We start from the raw sequence: 21,084 nt of genomic DNA on the forward strand, positions 1-21,084 counted from the left end.
CACGATGCAAATGGATTTTGAGACTACTCAAGGAAATTGTTTTACTGTGTATGCAATTGAATGTGCTATTCAGAGCAAGACATGTCCCAGGGGTAATGAACCAGGCGGCTGATGCACTGTCTTGTTTTCGTATGCAGGCTTTCTGGGGTTTTCTTCCCACAGCGGACCCGGAGCCGGCACCCTTTCCCGAAGCTCTCTGGTCTCTCGGTGCCCCGAACTTCGTAACCTCGTGGGAGAGAGTTTAGCACCCAGGACGAGGAAGGCATATGAAGGGGCGTTCCGGTCCTATTTAGCCTTTTTGGGGACTGATAGAGAGGAGCTTTGGGGCCAGGAGGAGTGGGTAGTAAATTTTCTGATGTCCTTACATCTGGTCGGGAAATCGGTGGCCACGGCTCAGAGGCACCGGGCTGCCATTTCCTTTGTTGCTAGGGCTCATGGGATCCATGACCCGACAGCGTCTTTCGTTGTACAGAAAGCGCTACGGGGGTGGCAACGCCTTGAGGGTCGCAGAGTAGACGATAGGCGCCCGATAGGTTTGGATAGGCTGGCCCAGTTATTATCCAGACTCCCTGCTACGTGTTCATCTCAGTTTGAGACAGTTTTATTCTGAGCCGCTTTTACGCTGGCATTCCATGGGGCTATGCGGGTAAGCGAACTAGTGGCGAGGAACAAGCAGGATGTGACAGGAGGATTGTGCCAGGAGCACGTCCAGATCAGAGGGGAGACAATGACGGTCTCATTTGTCAGGTCCAAGACCGATCAAAGTGGGATGGGCGACTGCGTAATCATACGCAGGATTCCCGGGTCCTCCATGTGCCCGGTAAAGTGTTTAGAAGAGTATTTAGCACGAAGGGTGGCATCATGGGGGGGGACCTTGTTGAGACACGCTGACGCCACCCCACTGACAAAGTTTCAGTTTCAGCGGGTGCTTGCGATGTCGATTGCCGCTGCGGGCTTGAACCCGGGCGAGTTTGGGACCCATTCCTTTCGGATAGGGGCTGCTACAGAAGCTACAGCCAGGGGTCTGAATGTGGAACAAGTTAAACGGGTGGGGCGTTGGTCCTCCAATTGTTATAAAAGGTATGTGCGGTTGCACATGTTGTGAAGCTGTAACGATGTACTCACGCTTCTTGTTTTTGTTTGGTTTCAGTTGCGCAAGCCTACGAGGCGGGGCGGACTTTGCAGTCGACCCAACACCGGGCCAGCGGTCAGACATCACCGGCTGTGAAAAAGGAAGTGTGGGTCGTGGGCCACTCATACGTGAGACGTGCCGCAGACGTATTCAAGGCAGGTGACATGATTCACGTAGCTGGGGAATACGGGTACAGTGTGTCCTTCTACGGAAGAGGCGGTCTCTGTATTGACCAGTTTCAATCATTTTTTGAGGGTTTGCTAGGGCGGACGAGGTCACCGCCGTCTGTAGTCATAGTACATCTTGGGGGTAATGATTTGGTCACCACTGGTAGACGACTTCTTCTTGAGGCGATGCTTTCCACTGTAAGTTGGTTAGCGAGGAGAGTTCCAGGGTGCACAATTGCGTGGTCCCATATGATCCCACGAAAAGTGTGGCGGGGGTTATTTCGGTTCCTGCTTTAAATCATTCTGTTAGAAAGCTTAATAACAAAGTGAGTAGGTTGTTCCGTTCCAAGACACTGCATTCTATTTCGCATGGGTGTATTAATGATGACAGTATGTATTTGGGGGATGGAGTGCATTTGTCTCGGGTGGGGAATGAGTTACTCATAGGAGACTTCTTAGCATGGCTAAAAACGTTATACCATGACCTTTAGGTAGGAGTGTTGTGGGGGGTCCGGATAGCCGGTCAACTATCCGGCCTGTGGCGGTAAGGTCATGATCGGTGAGCACTAATTGGAAGATCCCTATGAGTGGGCGTCACCCAGCACGGATGGGAGCGCTCGGGGGAGGGGGCCATTGGCCCCTCAACGGGGAGGCGGTCCCTTCTAAGGATGGGTCGCCGAAAGAAAAGGAAAGGCGGTCAAGGCCCCTTCCTGGGTAGGAGGGGTTACAGCCCCCTCCTGGGGAATTTCCCGGGGCCAGGACGTCTGCGACGGCAGATATGGTAAGTTGTGTGGGGTTTGGGGGGGGGTCTACGCTACCTTCTAGATACCTCACACGAGTCCTCGTACGACCTCTAAGTGGCGTCGAGTTTTATTGGGGCCCCCGTCAAGTCAAGGGAAATTGGTAATTGCACTTGAGGTACGCCTCTGGGCCGCCCCTCACAAGTGAGGGCGATATTTCTGGGTTAGGGATCTTGACACCGGTTACGACCTTGCCGTTGGCCCTTAAACGTTAGGATGTACAATTTCAAAATTTCAAGTAAATGTTTTGTAGGATGTTAGTTCGGCTAGGAGAACCTTTGTATTAGAGAATCTGTTAAGGTTAGCCAAACATCGCAATGTGGTAATGAAATTGTACATAATATGAAACTGTTTATTTAATGTTTTAATTTTGTTTCATATTTTAATAAATACGGCCGGGAGGGTCACTCCCTCCCGTCTTCCAAAAACTTCAGAACTGTTTCCGGTTTCCCATCCTTGGGGATTGTGTTGAGAGGGGGTGGCGGGTATCTCAGCCATATGGAAAGGGGCGACCACTCGGTCCCCCCGAACGTATGGCGGAGTACCACGATCCCCCCGGGAAGCCATCTTGGGCGGGAGGCGAGTCTCGGCTGGTATGCCCGAAGCGGCGTAGCCGGGGCGCGCCTTTTCCCGCCCTAGAGAGGGTTGGCCTAGACACTAACGCGGCTGGCCACGCCCTTGGGGCAGGCAGGGGCGGGTTTACGCCCGCCCTGAAGACGGATAAAAGGAGAAGCAAGATCAGAAGACATCCTCTTGTTCCTGTGCTCTGAAGCTGCACCTCCTCGCTGCACGTGAGCTCGAGACGGAACGAAGAGCCAATTTTGACCCACCCACCAGCCCCTGAGGACAGCAAGTGGTTTTTTGGAATAAAGTTGATGGATAACTCTGATTTTCGTTTACAGGTTGTGGTATTATCGTGATGATTTTGAGTATGTAATAAAGAATGGTCGATTTGTGTTACGTTTCGCAAATAAAGTAATTCTGCTTTAGTGTTCATTGGTAAGCATGCTTTTAATAAAATTGTAGTTGCTACTGTTCTTTTTTTAGTTTAGTCATTTAGTTAGCATTGTCGTATTTATTTTGGTCGGGCGGTAAGGTCATGATCGGTGAGCACTAATTGGAAGATCCCTATGAGTGGGCGTCACCCAGCACGGATGGGAGCGCTCGGGGGAGGGGGCCATTGGCCCCTCAACGGGGAGGCGGTCCCTTCTAAGGATGGGTCGCCGAAAGAAAAGGAAAGGCGGTCAAGGCCCCTTCCTGGGTAGGAGGGGTTACAGCCCCCTCCTGGGGAATTTCCCGGGGCCAGGACGTCTGCGACGGCAGATATGGTAAGTTGTGTGGGGTTTGGGGGGGGGTCTACGCTACCTTCTAGATACCTCACACGAGTCCTCGTACGACCTCTAAGTGGCGTCGAGTTTTATTGGGGCCCCCGTCAAGTCAAGGGAAATTGGTAATTGCACTTGAGGTACGCCTCTGGGCCGCCCCTCACACGTGAGGGCGATATTTCTGGGTTAGGGATCTTGACACCGGTTACGACCTTGCCGTTGGCCCTTAAACGTTAGGATGTACAATTTCAAAATTTCAAGTAAATGTTTTGTAGGATGTTAGTTCGGCTAGGAGAACCTTTGTATTAGAGAATCTGTTAAGGTTAGCCAAACATCGCAATGTGGTAATGAAATTGTACATAATATGAAACTGTTTATTTAATGTTTTAATTTTGTTTCATATTTTAATAAATACGGCCGGGAGGGTCACTCCCTCCCGTCTTCCAAAAACTTCAGAACTGTTTCCGGTTTCCCATCCTTGGGGATTGTGTTGAGAGGGGGTGGCAGGTATCTCAGCCATATTGGATAGCGGGAGGGTAAAAAATACTATTCCCACTCTAGTGAGTGCAACAGTAGGGAAAGTGTTGGATAGCGGGTGGGTAGAAATTACTATTCCCACTCCACTGAGTGCACCAGTAGGGAAAGTGTTGGATAGCGTGTGGGAAAAATTACTATTCCCACTCCATTGAGTGCACCAGTAGGGAAAGTGTTGGATAGCGGGCTGGTAAAAATTAATATCCCCACTCCAGTGAGTGCAACAATAGGGAAAGTGTTGGATAGCGGGAGGGTAAAAATTACTATCCCCACTCCAGCGAATGCAACAGTAGGGAAAGTGTTGGATAGCTTAGGGGAATAATTTAGTATACCCGCTCCTGCAATATAATTAACATTAATTAACAAGTAATTTTTTTTCAAAATGTATTTACCTCCTACCATTTTTACCTATAAACGTCACCTGCAATATTGTAAAATATTAATAAATTAACATAATTAATTAACAATTCATTAATTAACTAATAACACGTAACAATAAAATCTAAATTAATTCACACAAATCACACAATAAAATAACTTTTAATATATGTAATATAAAAAATAATACAATTTACATTAAAATTAAATTACTTCCTACCCTACTCCCCTAACAACCCTCAACCCACTCCTAAAAACAGTACATAATTAACATATTTACAAATTAATTATTAATATTCAATATCTAATTAATTACAAATTAATAAAAAAACAACACAATTAATATATTTACCAATTAATTATTCATTGTTATGAATCAATCAATAATGAATTAATAATAAATTAATTAACTTAATTAACAATATAAATGATTACATACTAAATTATTAATTAATAAAATAATTATTTAATTAATTTCAATTAAATTACTTCCCACCCTATTCGCCTAAAAACCCACCACCCACTACAGAATTAAATTACGCCAAAATTAATTAACATATAATTAATTAATTCTATATAATTCTTTAAAAAAATGATTATAATTAAATTCCTTCCCACCCTGTTCCCCTCTAAACCCAGAACCCGCTATGGAATTAAATTACGCAAAAATTCATTAACGTAAAATTCATTACTTTAAAAAAATGCAAACATACATTACAAAAATAATACAAACTTTTAACGCATATCATAACACCTAAAACATGGGAAAAAACGATATTTTTAACTATATTATGACTGTCGATATTACTAACTTTGATATTATGGAAACAATATTTCTTACCAGTATTTTGATATTCTGCACCACTATATTTTTGAAACTCGGTATTATCTCCACTCAATATTTTAAACTCGATATTTTGCCATATTGATATTTGAAATTCGATATTTTGACTTTTCACCTTAGCATTTACTGTCAACTTAAGGAGGCTTTGTATCTGAGCCAAGAAGAATTGGTGGGCGAGCAAAAAAGATGCAAACGTAAACAGACTGAAGTCATTTCAAAGAAAAGTGAGCAATCTACATGTAAACCACTTAGTGGAGAAGTGTGGCTCACTGGTTAGAGCAGGTAGACCCTGAAGCAGAGGTCAGACCCGGGACCAGGGTTCAATTCCTGACGCAGCAGGGTCTTGGGCTCAAATGTCCACGGACTCGATAATTCTCGTTTCGGTGCCTGACCTAATCATGGGTTCACACTCTGCAACTCTGGGCATTAAGCTTGCTTAATCTTCACAGCGGCCCCCCGTGGTGGGATGCCTGGCTTTCACCTTGGGGATGCCCTGTAGGGGCTATCTCACAGGGAAAAGCCAGGACGGGTTCCCAAGGCAAGCGCTTAGAGACCACTGGGTGATAAGCACTATATAAATCCAATATACAATACAATACAATATTAACTGTACACCAGGGTTCAATACATCTGTCCGTTCAGAACAGAGAAATGCTGACACCCTAATATGTACTAGTCAGTCAGGCCTTAAGAGTATCATCAGAACTTTTTGGGATTTTTACAGATCTAGCATCCTGACTGAAAGGATTTTTTCATATTAATTGTTTTTGCATTTTATCAATATTAACATGTAAACACTTAGATACTATTAACTGTGTATTATTCACGTTTAGATTGACTGTAGTCTTTCTAAACGTGTTTAGTATAGGTAATATTTGGTAGACATCATGTTTCATGTCATATGTATTTTATTTCTAGGAGAACCTGAACTCACAATTAAAAACTATAGGGTAAATAAATAAGCATTTGTATTGCAATAGGTTTCGCATTTGCAAGAATTTAAGCAATTGGCATTGTATATGACAATGCCTTTTAGTTATATGTTTTGATAATTAACACATAAATTAAGGGCATTGTCATGTACAATTCCAATAGCTCAAACTCTTGAAAATGCGAGACCCATGCAATGAAGCGGCCGCCATTGTCCCGGGCTGCTTAGAAAGTGAAAGTGTGCATGGCGTGCTGAATGTTGCAGGAAAGCATGTCGTGCCTGCAGTAGGATAAACTACTTAAAGAAAAAAGTGCTTACAGACGAAAAAAGACTTACTGTGTAACAACTGAAGTAAAAGGGTTGGTCCTCATGGGAGGTTACAAATGAAGACAAGGGAGTACTATGGAGGGACTAACAAGCCTATTAACGAATCAGAAGCCAGCATTTACGAAGGACAATGACACAAGCCAATTACAAATATAGGCAGAGAGTGGACGGGTTCTATTCTATACTCCAATAGAGCATGGCTCGAAGAACAGCGCTTGCACCGCCCAGACTTGTCCTAAAAAAGGTGGTTTGTCTTTGCTTTCTTTTTCATGTGAAATGTTTTCTTTTACTGTTTTCTTTTACTATGTTTCCTATGTTCTAATTAGTTGCTGCAATACACCTGCAGAGTACAGGCTTGTATAATGTATCAGTGCTAAAATTCGGGACATTGGTTGCAGGTTCTGCGCACCATCATTCACATTTGTGGACTCAGACATTTCATTACCAGGCAATGACCCAAAGAAAGAGAGAAGAGAGATGAAAGGCAGAAAATTTAAGAAGAAGAGAAAGAGAAAGATAGGCAAAATGTCATAAGGGGGCAAAACAGGGATTAAAACGAATCTGCAAAAGTGAAATAATGGGACAGGAAGTGTAGGGTGGTGGAAGAAAGAGGTATGAGGTGGAATTAAGGACAAACAGCCTAGGTATTCTTTACAAATTATGCACTGTGATCGGCTCTCTACTTCACAGCAATTTAAAAGATGCAAAACCTTCAGAGGAGGCAAGAGCGTTAGCACTACTACAAATTGGATTCCATATGAGAGCTCCAAATCCACACCAGATGCCAATGCAGTTTGGATGCCATCCTTCAAAGCTCAATTGATCCTTTCCACAAGCCCATTTAATTGTTGACTATAATCTGTAAAGACATAGTTCACCCTATCAAGGAAGCAATATCTAGGGGCCCATTAGGATGACGGGCGAACTTTGTCCGCCGGCCATTCCATCGCAGAAAGGGACCGCCCGTCATAAGGGCGGGGGTCCCATGGGGGAAATTAGGATTCGACTGCCACAGTAGCGGGCACATCCTGTAGTCTTAAAATTGTGGCTGGCGGTGCTTTCAGAATACATGTTGTGCATTTCAAAGCACAACGTGACAGGCCCCGTGGGGTACCTGCCACGTTGTTTTTTGAAATGCAGGGGGGTACCATAGGTACCCCCCATGTGCACCCCCAGGAGTCCCTGGGGGACCGCAACGGGCCCCTGCAGGTATACTAATATGGCTGGCGGTGTCTGATAGACACTACCACCATATAGAACCCTTTTCTGCCCGGTCGCAAGGCGACCATGGCGGAAAGCGACCGACGGTCTTTCCGTCCGCCGCGGACCCCTGAGCCATGATAATATGGCTGGGGTCATTCCGGCACGGATGGTGGGCGGATCGCCCCCGCCAGGCCGGCGGTGGCTACCACTGGCCTGGCGGGGGCTATCCGCCCGCCATCCTAATGGACCCCCTAGTGTCACATTGTAAAAACAGGAGCCCGTCTTTCGTACTGAAGAATGCCGCAGACTCATTAGAGCCATAGGCAGAAACATGCCGAAGACTGTAACAGTGGTGACAAGGTAATAGCTCCCCTATTCCCCACATCCTAGAATTTTAATACCCAAGTAATATACCCTACGATTAAAAGCAATTTGGGGAACTACATTGGTTTTTAACTCACTATTGTTGCGGGTTCCCACTTAAATGATTAAAAGTGCCACTCTGTCATCAGGTGTAGGCCCGCTCTCTATCAAACCGGGTGTTTAGAGAACGAGGGCTGCCTATGATGAAGCATGACACCTGGTGGTGTGTGAGGACAGTCCTTCTCAATTTTTGACATGCCCAGCACTCCTATCAAGTAGTGCAATTAGAGACACAGTAACGTAATGTAAGTGACTACAACTTTGGGGTAGCTATAACTGTATGTGAATATATGACGTTACAATGCAAACAATTACAACGCATGCTTTTACAACGCGGTTTCTACATCGCAACTACCATTACATCGTATGATTTTACAACGCATGCCATTACAATGCATTTTTAAAAACTACCATTACAACGCATTCCATTATAACGCATAGCATTACAACACATACCATTACATTGCATAATACTTTCAGGGCAACAGTAGGGTAAGTGTTGGATAGTGTAGGGGTAAAAAGTACTATTCCCATTCCAGTGAGTGCAACAGTAGGGTAAAAAAAAAAGGGTAAGTGTTGGATAGTGTTGGAGTACAAAATACTATTCCCTCTCCAGTGAGTACAACAGTAGGGAAAGTGTTGGATAGTGTAGGGGTAAAAATGAATATTCCCATCTACCCCAAAACCCACATCCACCCTAAAACTAAAAAATCTCATCACTTACCTCATAATGTGTTGTTAGGGCATGCGTTGTAATGGTATGGGTTGTAATGGCATGCGTTGTAGTTACATGCATTGTAATGGCATACGTTGTGTTGGCATGCGATGTAAAGGCAGTTGCGTTATAACAGTTGCGTTGTAAAAGGAGTGTGATGTAATGACTGCGTTGAAATAATGTTTCCCCTGTGTGTATGTAGTAGATTTGGAGGACAGCTCACCCTAGAGACCTAGCAGCCTCTAGTTCCCTTCCCTGGATATCACTGGGGGTTTGAGTTGATGTAATCTGTAAAGTACAGCATTATATCAAGAAATTCCAAACCTGGACAACTACGTTTTCATATTCTCAAACACAAACTGTACACTTTTGTCTAACTCCAAAAGTCTGTTTGGAATAACTTCTTGTACAGACAGCTCTTACAGATTTCGGGTGTATCCACTCAACAGACCCACATCTACCCACTAACAGCTTACTACTTTCCCATTATACTTCTTCAACTGGTATTCAGAAAGGCAATCTTCCTCATATTACTCAAAGCAATAATGTCTTTCACTCCAAACTTGTACTCTTGTAGGAGCAAAATCAATGTCCCCAATTAATCTTGAAGTCCTTCGGCAACACCTCTTTGACCCATCATTTAGATCAAAAGTTAGTGATTGATATAAAAACCCAAAATAAGTGCTCGACACAGGTCTTCAGTTTATCCAATGCACAAGCATAAGCCAAGGCTTCTCTTCTCATCAGACTATAAAGTGTTTGTGCATCTCCAATGTGCAAAAATTGAATGGGTTGAAGTCCATTCCAAAATTAGGAATTAACACAGAATTAGAAGTATTGCTGATTCATTAATAATTTGTCATTTCTTAGAGCACCTTTAGGGTCCAACTTGTTAAGGGCCTAAAGTTACTGGTATTGATGTCTCCGAGGATGGAGAAATAACAGTCCATTTCCCTTGCCCTAATAATGATCGTCTGTGTGTCCTAAAACCACTTCTATATCACTATTCATCTTTCCTGCTCTTTGCTTCTTCGCTTTTCATTGTTTTCTTAAATTGACTGAATTAACCTATGAAGAAAATTTTTATTTGAGTTGACTATTGTAAAACCATTGACCTTCTGTAAAGATGAGTCTGTAATGCTTAAACTAATCCTGTATATATGCCCTGCATGACAGCAGCTCTCACAAGCCAGATGCTTGAGAAAGCGCCCCAGCTTTTCCACCATAGTTTATAGCACTGGTGTATTTGTCATTACCCTTCACTGCTAATACCCCTTAGAATTTAGGAGGAGGATGGCACTCTACAAAAAAATGTTTGCTTAGTAATCAAAGATTTGCATGGATCTCACCATTTTTCCCCCTTTTAATCACCACAGCTGACTCCCACTCAGGCAAGGCAACCGGTCAATAATATGATCATAACACATTCATTTAACACCTTTGATGCTTGTGACAAGTTCAACTCGTCATGGGTGTTACCTGCGCTGTGCATTTGACGAGTTGACCTTGTCACAAACAATGGGATTTTGAAAATTGCAGCGCAGCACGGGAATATACGATAGCAATGATGCGGTTAAGAGACTTGAGATCCTCTCTAATACCTAAGGGTATTGCAAGTGTGCAACTAGAACAACAGAACAACATCCTTCTTCATCTTTGTACAGTGCTCAATCCACTTCACACAAATAATTTCCATGAAAACATCCTTAAATTCACTAGGCGACTCTTCTAAACTCAGTTTCTCACAATGCACTACCATGCAGTGGCGGCGCTTTGCTAAGGCAGAGGAACGTTGCCCCACTGAGCAGGTCAAAGAGGAAAAAATAAAATGATGATAACATTGTTATTATCATTATATTTGTCCCCTTGCTCAGCTGGGTAGGGGCGGGTCTGCTCTGCTCACAGAGCAGGGAAGGAGAGGAGGTGTTTGCCCCCTCCCAGTGTGCATGACACTTTGGCGGGTCGTCTCAGGCCGGTCAAATCATCATGCACGCTTTGCATGTTCTCCATGCACGCTGCATTATAGCCTGCATGGAGAACATGCCCAGCCTCCCATTCTCCGGCTGAGCACCGATCCACGGCGCTCATACCAATCACAACGCTGCATTGCAGGGTTGTGAATGGCTATTGGCGGGCTGGGAACCGGGTCCTTCCTGCTCCCTGCCCTGGAAGTGGGCGAAGAGGAGGCTGCACCAGCCCGCTGACAGGTAAGTGATAATTTATTTTCTACATTCTCCCGTGTCCCTGCAACCCGCCCCCCCCGCCACCGTTAAATACCAGCCACCACTGCCAAAATGACAGATGAGCATTTTCCAAGTTACAGCACAATTCTCGCCCCTTTTTGATCTCTCCATCCTATTTTATCTCTTTCTCTAGGCAACGTATATTTTGGTTACTGTGCACCTTTCCATAAAAGGAGAAGTACCCTGGAAATAACCTATTATGTCTATGACCACTTCTGAAATGCCTTGTCAGATATTATGATGATAAGGGAACTTGAGTCATATTTTACATCTAATACTACCATGCTTATTTTGACATGGGGTAATATGGACCATTTATTCCTCCCTCCAGTGACTTATCATCTAGCCCCAGTATCAACAGTAAAGTAGCCACCAACCTCTATCAATTTATCCCTCTCATTCACCACACTGACAATATGCACTACAATGTTCACAAAGTTGTGTTTTTTACACATGTTACATCTTCTTCTCAATAAAGGGAAAGAGACATAGGAATCTCATAAGCGTTCATTATGAGTGAGCACTTAAAATTGGGATGGGGCCAGTAACAGCAGATACAAGCCCTACTGTAATTATGTGATGTTTACTTTTCCCAAGAGTTTCAGCAGCAGAAACTCTTGATTAAAGTCCTATCCAAAATGAGGAATTAACAGGGGAATCAGATCAGGGATTACAGATTCCCAATATTTGATATGTCTTAGTGCACCTTTAGGGTCCAATCCTATAAAGGGCTAAATACACTCCTTCACCCTGCAGTTATTTGTATGCCGGTGTAGATAACTCGAGCAGTGGAGAAATAACAGCCTATTTCCCAGGCCACTCATAATGATGGCCTGTGTATCCTAAAACCTTTACTTTATCAAGATCTATCTTTACAGCTCTCTGCTCTCTCATCTTTTTTTCCAGGATTGACTGAATTAACCAGTGAAAAGAAATTTTTATTAGTATTGAATATCTTGAGCCCACTGACTTTCTGCAAAGATGAGTGTGTAATGATTTATATAACTTATTGATGACAGGAGCTTTCAAGTGCTAAATTTAAGCCAGTGGTTATCGGTGCTCGGCACCCGCACTTCATTGTAAGCACCGGTACTTATGACAGACAGTCTGCCACATGATGTCTATCTAATTTAGGGATGAGGAAAACAACAGTTGTTTGTTTATTAAATATGTAGCTGTGTGGGTGAGTGAGTAGTTGTGTGAGTACTTGTATGTGTTTGTGAATGGGTATGTGAGTGATTGTGTGGGAGTGGGTGTATGCGAGGTTGTATAGGGTGTGAGTGGGTGCTACTATGGATGATGTCATCAGTGATGTCATTTGAGATGTAATGAGTGATGTCACTGAGCATGAGTGATGTAATATGTCAGGTCATAGCAGTGCATTGCAGGGGCGAAAGTTATAGTTCACTCAGCTAACTATATCTGCTGAATTTCCCAGGTTTTGTTTGAGAGAAATATGAGCCTTACTATAACATCCCTGCAACCTTTGTTTTTTTCAGTGAATTTCTAAGGTTTTTTTAATTTGATATCCTAATTATAAAGTCCCTATGACCTTTGTTTTTTCAGTGAATTTCTAAGGTTTGTTTTAATGTTGTTTCCTAACTATTGCGTCTCTGTACCCTTTGTCTTTTTAAGTGAATTTCTAAGGTTTTTTAAATGTTATTTCCTAACTGGTACTTGTAACCTTTAAGAGTGAGTGTGTGAGTGAGTGCATGAGTGTCTCAATGGATGTATGAGGGAGTGTGTGAGTATCTCAATGGGTATATGAGTGTCTATATGGGACTCAAAGTGGCTGCATTAGTGTCTCATTGGGTGTCCGAGTGGGTCTGTGAATGGGTGCATGAGTGTCTGAGTGAATGAATGTGTTTCTGAGTGACTGTCTGAGTTTGTCTGTGAGTAGGTGTGAGAGTGACTAAGTGGGTTTGTGAGTGCCTCCATGAGTGTATGAGTCAGTCAGTAAGGGAGTACATCAGTGTCTGAGTGAGTCTGTGAGTGGATGCATAAGTCTTTTAGTGGGTGCATGAATGTCTGAGTATGTCTGAGAGTAGGTGTGTGAGCCTCTGAGTGGGTCTGAGTGGGTGTGTGAGTCTCTGAATGCTTCTGTGAGTTGGTGCATGGGCTTGTGAGTGGGTCTGTGAGTGGTGTATGAGTGTCTCAGTGCATCTGTGAGTGAATGCATGATTGAGTGGGTCTGTAAGTGGGCGCTTGAGTCTCTGAGTGGGTCTGTGAGTGGATGCGTGAGTCTCTGGGTGGCTCTGAGGGTGGGTGTGTGAGTGTCTGGGTGGGACTGTGCATTGGTGCATGAGTCTCTGAGTGGGTGTGTGTGTGTGAGTCTCTCATTGGGTCTGCGAATGGATACATCCCCTAGGGCCGCAGCCAGAATACAGTGGGGGAGGGGGCCATCCGACCCATCCGACCCATACGACCCATCCTCCCCATCCTCCCTTGGCTGATTTTTTCCCTGAAGACATCATACCCCGGGTCCCAGACAAAATGCAATAGGGGAGGGGGTCTGTGTGGCCTCCCTCCCCAGGCCAATTTCAGCCCAGGGGACCCCATCCCCTGGGGACCGGCCTTCAAATGTATATATTTTTAATGAGGGAGGGAAGCCGCTCCACCCCTGACTGATTTCTGTCCCAGGGTCCCCATCCCCCGGGGCCTGACCTTAAAATGTATATATTTTCAATGTGGGAGGGGGCTGCCCTTCCCCCCTCCCTGGGCTGATTTCATCCCCGGAGTCCCCATCCTCCAAGGACCAGCCTTAAAATTGATATATTTTTAATGGGAGAGGGTAGTTGCGCGGCCCCCCTAGCCTGCTAATTTTGGTGCTGTGGATCCCATCCTCTGGTTCACGGCCATGTCTTCTGGGCGACCTAAGCACACAGTATGCAGCATGGGGACCGAAGGTGGAGCATCAAGGGCCCATCAGTCCCAGCCAGCTATTCATCACTTGAGGGACCCGGTATTGCTGCTGCACAGAGGGAGCTGCTGGAAATGCAGCTCCCTCCGTGCAGGAGCAATCATTTCAACTATTTCCCTGCCCACATGTCTGTGGGCAGGGAAAGAGATGAAACCTCCGCTTCCAGCAGCATGGAGCACTTCAAAAGCTCCAGCCCACTGGAACCGGAGTGCTTGCTTTTGCTTGACGGGAGCTGTTGGTAGATGGGTTTAATTTAATTTAAAAATGCCTAATTGTATACAATAGACGAATGTAGTGTGCCAAGTACTACAGTGTTTCAACTAGTAAATGTGCAATTTTCTCATGCATATGTGAAGAGATTAATTAAAATATATATATATATATATATATATATATATATATATATATATATATATATATATATATATATATATATATATATATATATATATATATATATATATATATATATATATATATATATAAATATATGTGCATGCAACTGGAAAAATCAGTCAGCCCGCAGTAGTATGAAGAGCAAACATGTTGCAAATACTATGGAAAGATTCTGTGTATCAATGTAATATGTGAAGCTGGCAAGAGTCTGTCTTCAGTGGAAGTCAGGCTCATGGGATTTAAAAAGTCAGTCTGGGATACGTCCCTTTGTAATTAGCATGTGGCCAAGGTAAGCATGGGCGAATTTTGCGAATCTCGCGTTCGCGAATTTTGCGGATTTGCGAACTCGCAATCCGCAAAATCCGCGAATTCTCGCGAATTTGCGAATTTTTTTTGTGTGTTCGCGCGGGTTTCTGCCAGTTCGCGAGGGTTTTGTACAATTTCGCAAACGCGAACTTACCTGTCGGGTCGCAAGTTTTGCGAACTTGTTGTTTCTACGTGTCCAGCCTGTTTGGGACACTCTTCTTCATCACTGCCACTCTCTGTCACCACTGCCACTCTCTGACTACTCATGCCACCCTCTGGCCCACCCATGCCACCCTCTGTTTCATCACCGCACCCTCTGGTTGTCCAGTGTACATTATTTTCGGCAAAGCAAAGCACACCTTCCCTGCCTCAAGTGACCTGAATTAATTTGGGGCTGATTAATGTGTCACAGAATATTTTTTTAGCTGGCACCTGCTTCCTTAGTGCTTCCTGATTAGTGATCTTTTGCACTTGCTAAGTGCTTTCATTGTTGCAAAATTAGTTACAACACCTGCCCTGCCCCAACTGACAATAATGAATTAGGGGCTGATTAATGTGTCACTGGATTTGAACTTCCAGCCTGGCTCCTGCTTGTCTGCCTTAGCTGTAATTCAGGACCTTTGTGTAACTATTCTGAGGGTCAGAGCAGGGTCACATAATAATTGCAAGTAGGCAACTGAACTCTGGAGGGGCCCCTCAGGAAGTACTACAGGAAATGGCTACTAATGATGAGCTTGAACTTTTGAACCTGGTAAGTAGTTTCAGTTTTGCTAAGATCGTATTTCTGCAATTTAGCGCTTATTCGCGGGGCGCGAAGTTGAACTGGGAAGCCGCGAACTCACGCGAACAGTGCGAGCAAGCCATAAAATCCGCTGCTCGCGGATTTGCGGATTTTGCGGGAAATTCGCGAATCTCGCGGATTGCGAATTTACCGAAAATCCGCGCGAGCGTAACAGATTTTCCGCCCATGCTTAGACCAAGGTCGCTAAGACGTCTGAAACGCGTTGTGCAAGGCTGACCGAGAAATAAAAGAAAAACTTTACCGCTTTGAAGTCTGCTCTGTTTTGTGGTGACTGTACCAAAACCGGATCGGATATGGATATATATATATATATATATATATATATATATATATATATATATATATATATATATATATATATATATATATATATATATATATATATATATATATATAAATTCAATAAGGTTGCCCTCAAAGAAAGACGCTGCACACCTTTAATTGCAGACAACAGCACAGTCAGTTCACCTCCCAGAATCCCTGTCTATAATGCCAAAATGCCTGACACGTCTCGAACATCGTTGTGTCCTTGATCAAAGGCTCAGCAAAATAAGGGAAACACCAGCATGATATGAACCACATAGTTAAATACTTGTCCAACACCCGCCCACCATGGGCGTCAGCAGGGTTGCATCCTGGTACTTGTGGTCTCATAAAATATCAAACCCCAGTGGGCACTGCTGTTTTGATACCCAAGAGTCTTTTTCTCCAATAGGTGAATCCTGATCGGAATACCTGTCTCTCTGTCCTTGAAATCGTACCATAGCAGCCTCCTCATTCCATAAAGCCCTCAAGTTTGCGTGCACTGTAGATCCGCCATGTTCTGGCAGCGGTGCGCATTTCGCCCCGCTGCCAGATCATACACATACACACAAAAGCACACACACGTATAAAGGCACACAGACACAAACACCCGCACAAAACACAACACACACTGCACATGGTCATACTTCTCTGTCTCTTTCATACATACACACCATCATCCCTAACACAATGCTAAAAATAGGGCAGTGTTTACCTCACAACGCACAACAGCTAACGACTACCCTTGACCTCTTGGTCTTTATTTCAACATTCACCCCCTGAATTCTTACAGGCATACTTCCAGACAGCTAAATCTTGCATGGCTAGGACCACATAAATCCACCTTTCCTGCCAAATGCTGGTCATCTTTCGCAAACCAAATTACCTATTTCCAATTCCACCTCCACTCTTCTCTTGCTCCCATTATGTCATCTTTTATTCCTCGCTTTACTGTCTTTAATCCTTCCAAGCACCAATTCCAACTCTGCATGCTGTTCCGTATGGCTCCTCCAATCCACAGTTAAGTACATGCCAATCTGGCTCTCATCCATACAAACTGTATACATGTAGTAATGTTGTCTGGTGTTGTCCTACATGCCCAAAATCATCTATCAAAGTCCTTGCACCATGACAGTTCATCAAAGCCAACTGCAAATTATCCATAACCACTGGCTAACCAGCCCATTCACCTTCGAGTTGTACGGTGCTGTCTGCTTATATTCCATGCCTTGTCCTGTCAAGAACTCACTCATTTTCCTTGAGCACAATTGCACGCCATTGTCTGTAAGCCAAACTTTAGAAACTCCCTCCCTCAAGGACATCTTCAGCAAAACCCAAGTTTGACCTATTTAGACCCGCAATCCACCAACTACACTGCATACACACTGCTACATCTTAGATACACAAGTATATCCAAGCAATTTGTGCCCACACTTTATCTGGAAATGGCTTTAAAGTTCCACTCATCTTCAACTCTTTAACGCTCAATGCAGACTTCCAGCACCCCTTCACCGCATCCTCCAACTGTCTCTCCATCTGTAGGTACAAGAACGTTTCCCTCAAACACATCTTGGTAAAACTCTGGTCCATAAGAAGCATCTCTGTCTAGATAGGCTCCAGCAGGGACTCGCTAAATGGGAGCAAGGACTCCGCCAAATAAGGCTGAAGGATCTCTGTTAGGTCAGCATTGTTTTCATTCAATGGTAGAGGTAATTCTAGCACCTCTGTGGCCTTTTTGATCACCACCGTGAAGGACGCTATCTCCACAGAGGTAGGGTCGTCCCAAAAGGCATTCAAATTCCACCGCTCTTCTAAAGGGACACGCAATCAGCTGCCTCCGTGCTGGTGGCAGGTAGCAAACTGGCTGCCTCACTGATATCATCATTATTGTGGTCTATGATGTGAGGTATTTGGAGGTTATCCATCCTTTGAGAGTATTCCTCACTAGGCAAGGACCATACCTATATTGGTGGTCCTCCACAAATCTCTGTGTCTGCTTTCTTTAGCGCATCAATATGGCTTTGGTCTTTGGCATAGACTCCAAAATCAAGTCAGTGTAGGTGTAACAACTCTATGTACTTGTTAGGCTGTAGCCAGTGCCAGAGGAGTGCTCACACAAGGACATTTGTGGTCAACTAGCATCATGGAAGGACATAGCGGGAAAATCATAGTCGGAGGAATGGAAAATGCTTCTGGGCATGGAGTCTTCTACACCGTGCCATTTCTTGTTCTTCCTCTTTTTTATTTGGATTGTTTGGAGGAGGGCGATGATCTTGACCTGGATCTTGATCTGGAGGTGTATGGCACCTGGCCCGGCCCTCATTTCACACATGAGGAACAGTTTTTCCACTGGCTCGTGCTTAGGCACCCAGCCGGAATGGACATCTATTCTTGTAAGGAACAACAGGTTTTGAACCTTGACTACATAGGTGATGACATCCTAAGTAGCACCGCAATTTTTTGTAATATTTTTTTTTCTTCAGTGTTACACAGAAAGGTGATCCGAACCCGCGTCAAGGGTGCAAAAAAAGGAGACTGATGTCAGGGAGCTACGGTGGCGCTTTATGGTTCCTGAGATATCATGTCCGGGATTTTGCCCGATGTTGAGAAAGAGTTGCTTCCTGCCAAGGACCTCCAGAAATGTCCCAGATATGCTTGGAGTTTTCTCCGGGACGTTGATTTTTCGGAAACAACCATTATCAGGGTTTTGTTTCTCAAAAGCAGAAAAAAATGACAAGTAGGCCTCAACAACACGGCGGGCTAGCCCTCCCTCAGTTTGTTGACAGTGTCCACTGCTCAGGCAGAAGCACTTTCAGCAAACTAACCCCTGCCAAGCAGACAAGGATTTTTAAATTAGGCAGGTGGACTGAGGCAAGAGCCTCTGTCACACCGGCAGCCTGTCTGGCCATCCCCCAAGGATTTAATTATGCTCCTAATCCCTTAGTGTAAGGAAATGCTTCTGTATTTTAACCTGTAACACAACACACAATGCCCTCTACTTACTATGATATAGAGGGTCGCATTTAGCGCCCAATAGTAACTAAAGATTTTCTTTTTTGTTTTGTTTTATATACCGCTGGCTAGACCCGCAGCTATCAGAGCGCTTTACATAAGGAAACAGTGTGTGACAAGTTACAAAAATATTCACAATTAAATGACAGAATGATTACATATTCAATACAGGAGTTATTAGCGAACACAAGTACCAAGATCCAAAAATGCCAGGGAGACCAGGGAGTCCACATGAAGGAGACGGCAGCGGAGAAAGAGACAAGACATATGTCCGAAGTCAGGCTGGGTAGGTGACGGCCATAGAAGTGTTCCAGAACCAGTCTACCCTATAGCTGGCGGAGCAGCTAGAAAGATCTAAAGACTCAGTAAAAATTAGATGTCTGAATTTTCTCCACCATAGGGATAGTAATATGGAGCAGGATGCAACCATTACATTTTACTCCATAGTTAGAGTTTCCTCAGGAATCTCAAGGATTCTCAGTAACCACAAAAATCTAACTGACCATCAGTGTAACATGGCTCATAAGTAAAACATGTTGTACTGTACAATTTCTTATTATAAGATGCAACATAGACCCTTGTCTCTCACAAATACCCTTGGTGTATACAACACATACACCCTTGGTGCAATACGACACAAGAATCCTTACCGTAACATAAAACAGAACCACTTATTATAACACAAGTCACATGACGTCATTGTAACATGGCATAGACAGATTAGTGTAAAAAGATAGATGCACAATGTCAGATGACATACCAATCTTTAGTGAAATGTGATAAATGCATCCACAGTGTAAGACAAGCCATTGCAAACCCAATTAAACAAGGCATATATACACTTGTTATACTAGGATACTTCCAACCTGAGTGTGCAACAGACACACAATCTTTTGGTCTGCCTCTCCTCTTTTCAATAATATAAAAGACTGTGTTTTTGGGAACCAACCTGCGTTCGTAGCCGACGCACCACATCTGCCCAGCGCATCCTTGCTTCCAAACTTTGACCATCCGCGTGAAGGCCTGGACGCACGGCTGGCGGTGTCCCACCATGGCCATCTCTTTCTCCATGCAAACATTTGGCCTAGAAAGTAGGAAAAGTGACCATAAATATAAAGCAAAGGCAAGGGTTAAAAACATGTGTTTATCAGTGCTAATAACATAAATGGGGTGGATGATCTTCCACAAAAGATCCAAAATGAATGCATAGAGAACGGCATAACCAATACTTTAGGTGCACCCTTTGGTGGTGGATCCTAGTGCTCAGCCGGTGATTATAAGTAAATCATGGAATTCCTATAGATGACTCACAGACTGTCACGTCCACTCTGATGCACCAGGAAAAGTGGAGCAATGGCAAGGCGGGCCAGCTTTTCTTAGTAAGTGGACATTTGCCCTAAATTACCTCAGAAAAAATCTGAAGACTTTGCTGTGGACCTTATGACAGAGATTCACCCAAAAATATTTTACATTGTCAGAAATTAATCAGGCAAAGTCTTGAAGTCAGGAATATAATTGTCAAATGTATGCAGAGGATCATCTGGTTATAACCTGCTTCTTAGAGTTTCAAGCTTACAGTGAAGGAAAAGAAGCATAGCGACTTAACAAGCCATGTGAATTGTTTCAAGCGGACAAAATGTCTTACCACATAGCTTTCATAGATTAGGGACGAGTGTCACTGTTTCCGTTCCCTTACAATCTCTGATCACAATATTGTCCTCAGTATTGCATCAACTGTGACTCTTACTTGCTATTACTTGAGCATGGTACATTTACCATTCTATCTCCAGCATGGCGCTAAAGCCAAGACTGGTCAATAGCAATTCAAAGTAATGGTGTTGAGGCCATGGGAGTGCATCATAGCAACTAGAATGTGTCAGCACTCATGCTAGTGATTAAACAATACATCGTTTGTCGTAATCGAGCGATTATCATTCTACGATCATCTTTCTTACATAATGTAAAAGATAAGCAGCAAGATAGCTTGTCTCTTTAAGTCCTTATATTATGATCCAAAAATTATATTAACTTACCCTAGAACAGCTAAACGAGGAACACACTAAATTGCTTATTTTTTACCGCTTTTATTTTAGTAGAACTATTTATAAGTCCAAGTACACAACCCATTATCTAACTCCTATCAGCAACTAACTAGAATTTTTCAGATGTTAGTAGTAAGTTACCAAAGACAATGGGCAAATTATTTCTTGACAAATCTGCATTATCCTTGTACCAGAGCATACAAAAACAATCAATTACTCAGGAAAACTTTTAGCATAACAGCAGGGAAGGTGCAGAATGAAGCACACCCTAGAGATTTAGG

General features: G+C 43.7%; 1 protein-coding gene across 1 annotated transcript in view; it reads right to left on the reverse strand.

The window, feature by feature from the left end:
- MEGF6 (multiple EGF like domains 6) overlaps positions 1-21,084 on the reverse strand; it is a 1,305,820-nt gene that overhangs the window by 1,084,176 nt on the left and 200,560 nt on the right. Inside the window, exon 2 of the mRNA XM_086921560.1 lies at positions 19,711-19,845. Within this exon, the coding sequence (XP_086777686.1) occupies positions 19,711-19,845 (135 nt within the window). The remainder of the gene's footprint in view (positions 1-19,710; positions 19,846-21,084) is intronic.

Source organism: Lissotriton vulgaris, chromosome 5, assembly GCF_964263255.1.
Source record: "Lissotriton vulgaris chromosome 5, aLisVul1.2, whole genome shotgun sequence".
NCBI lineage: Eukaryota > Metazoa > Chordata > Amphibia > Caudata > Salamandridae > Lissotriton > Lissotriton vulgaris.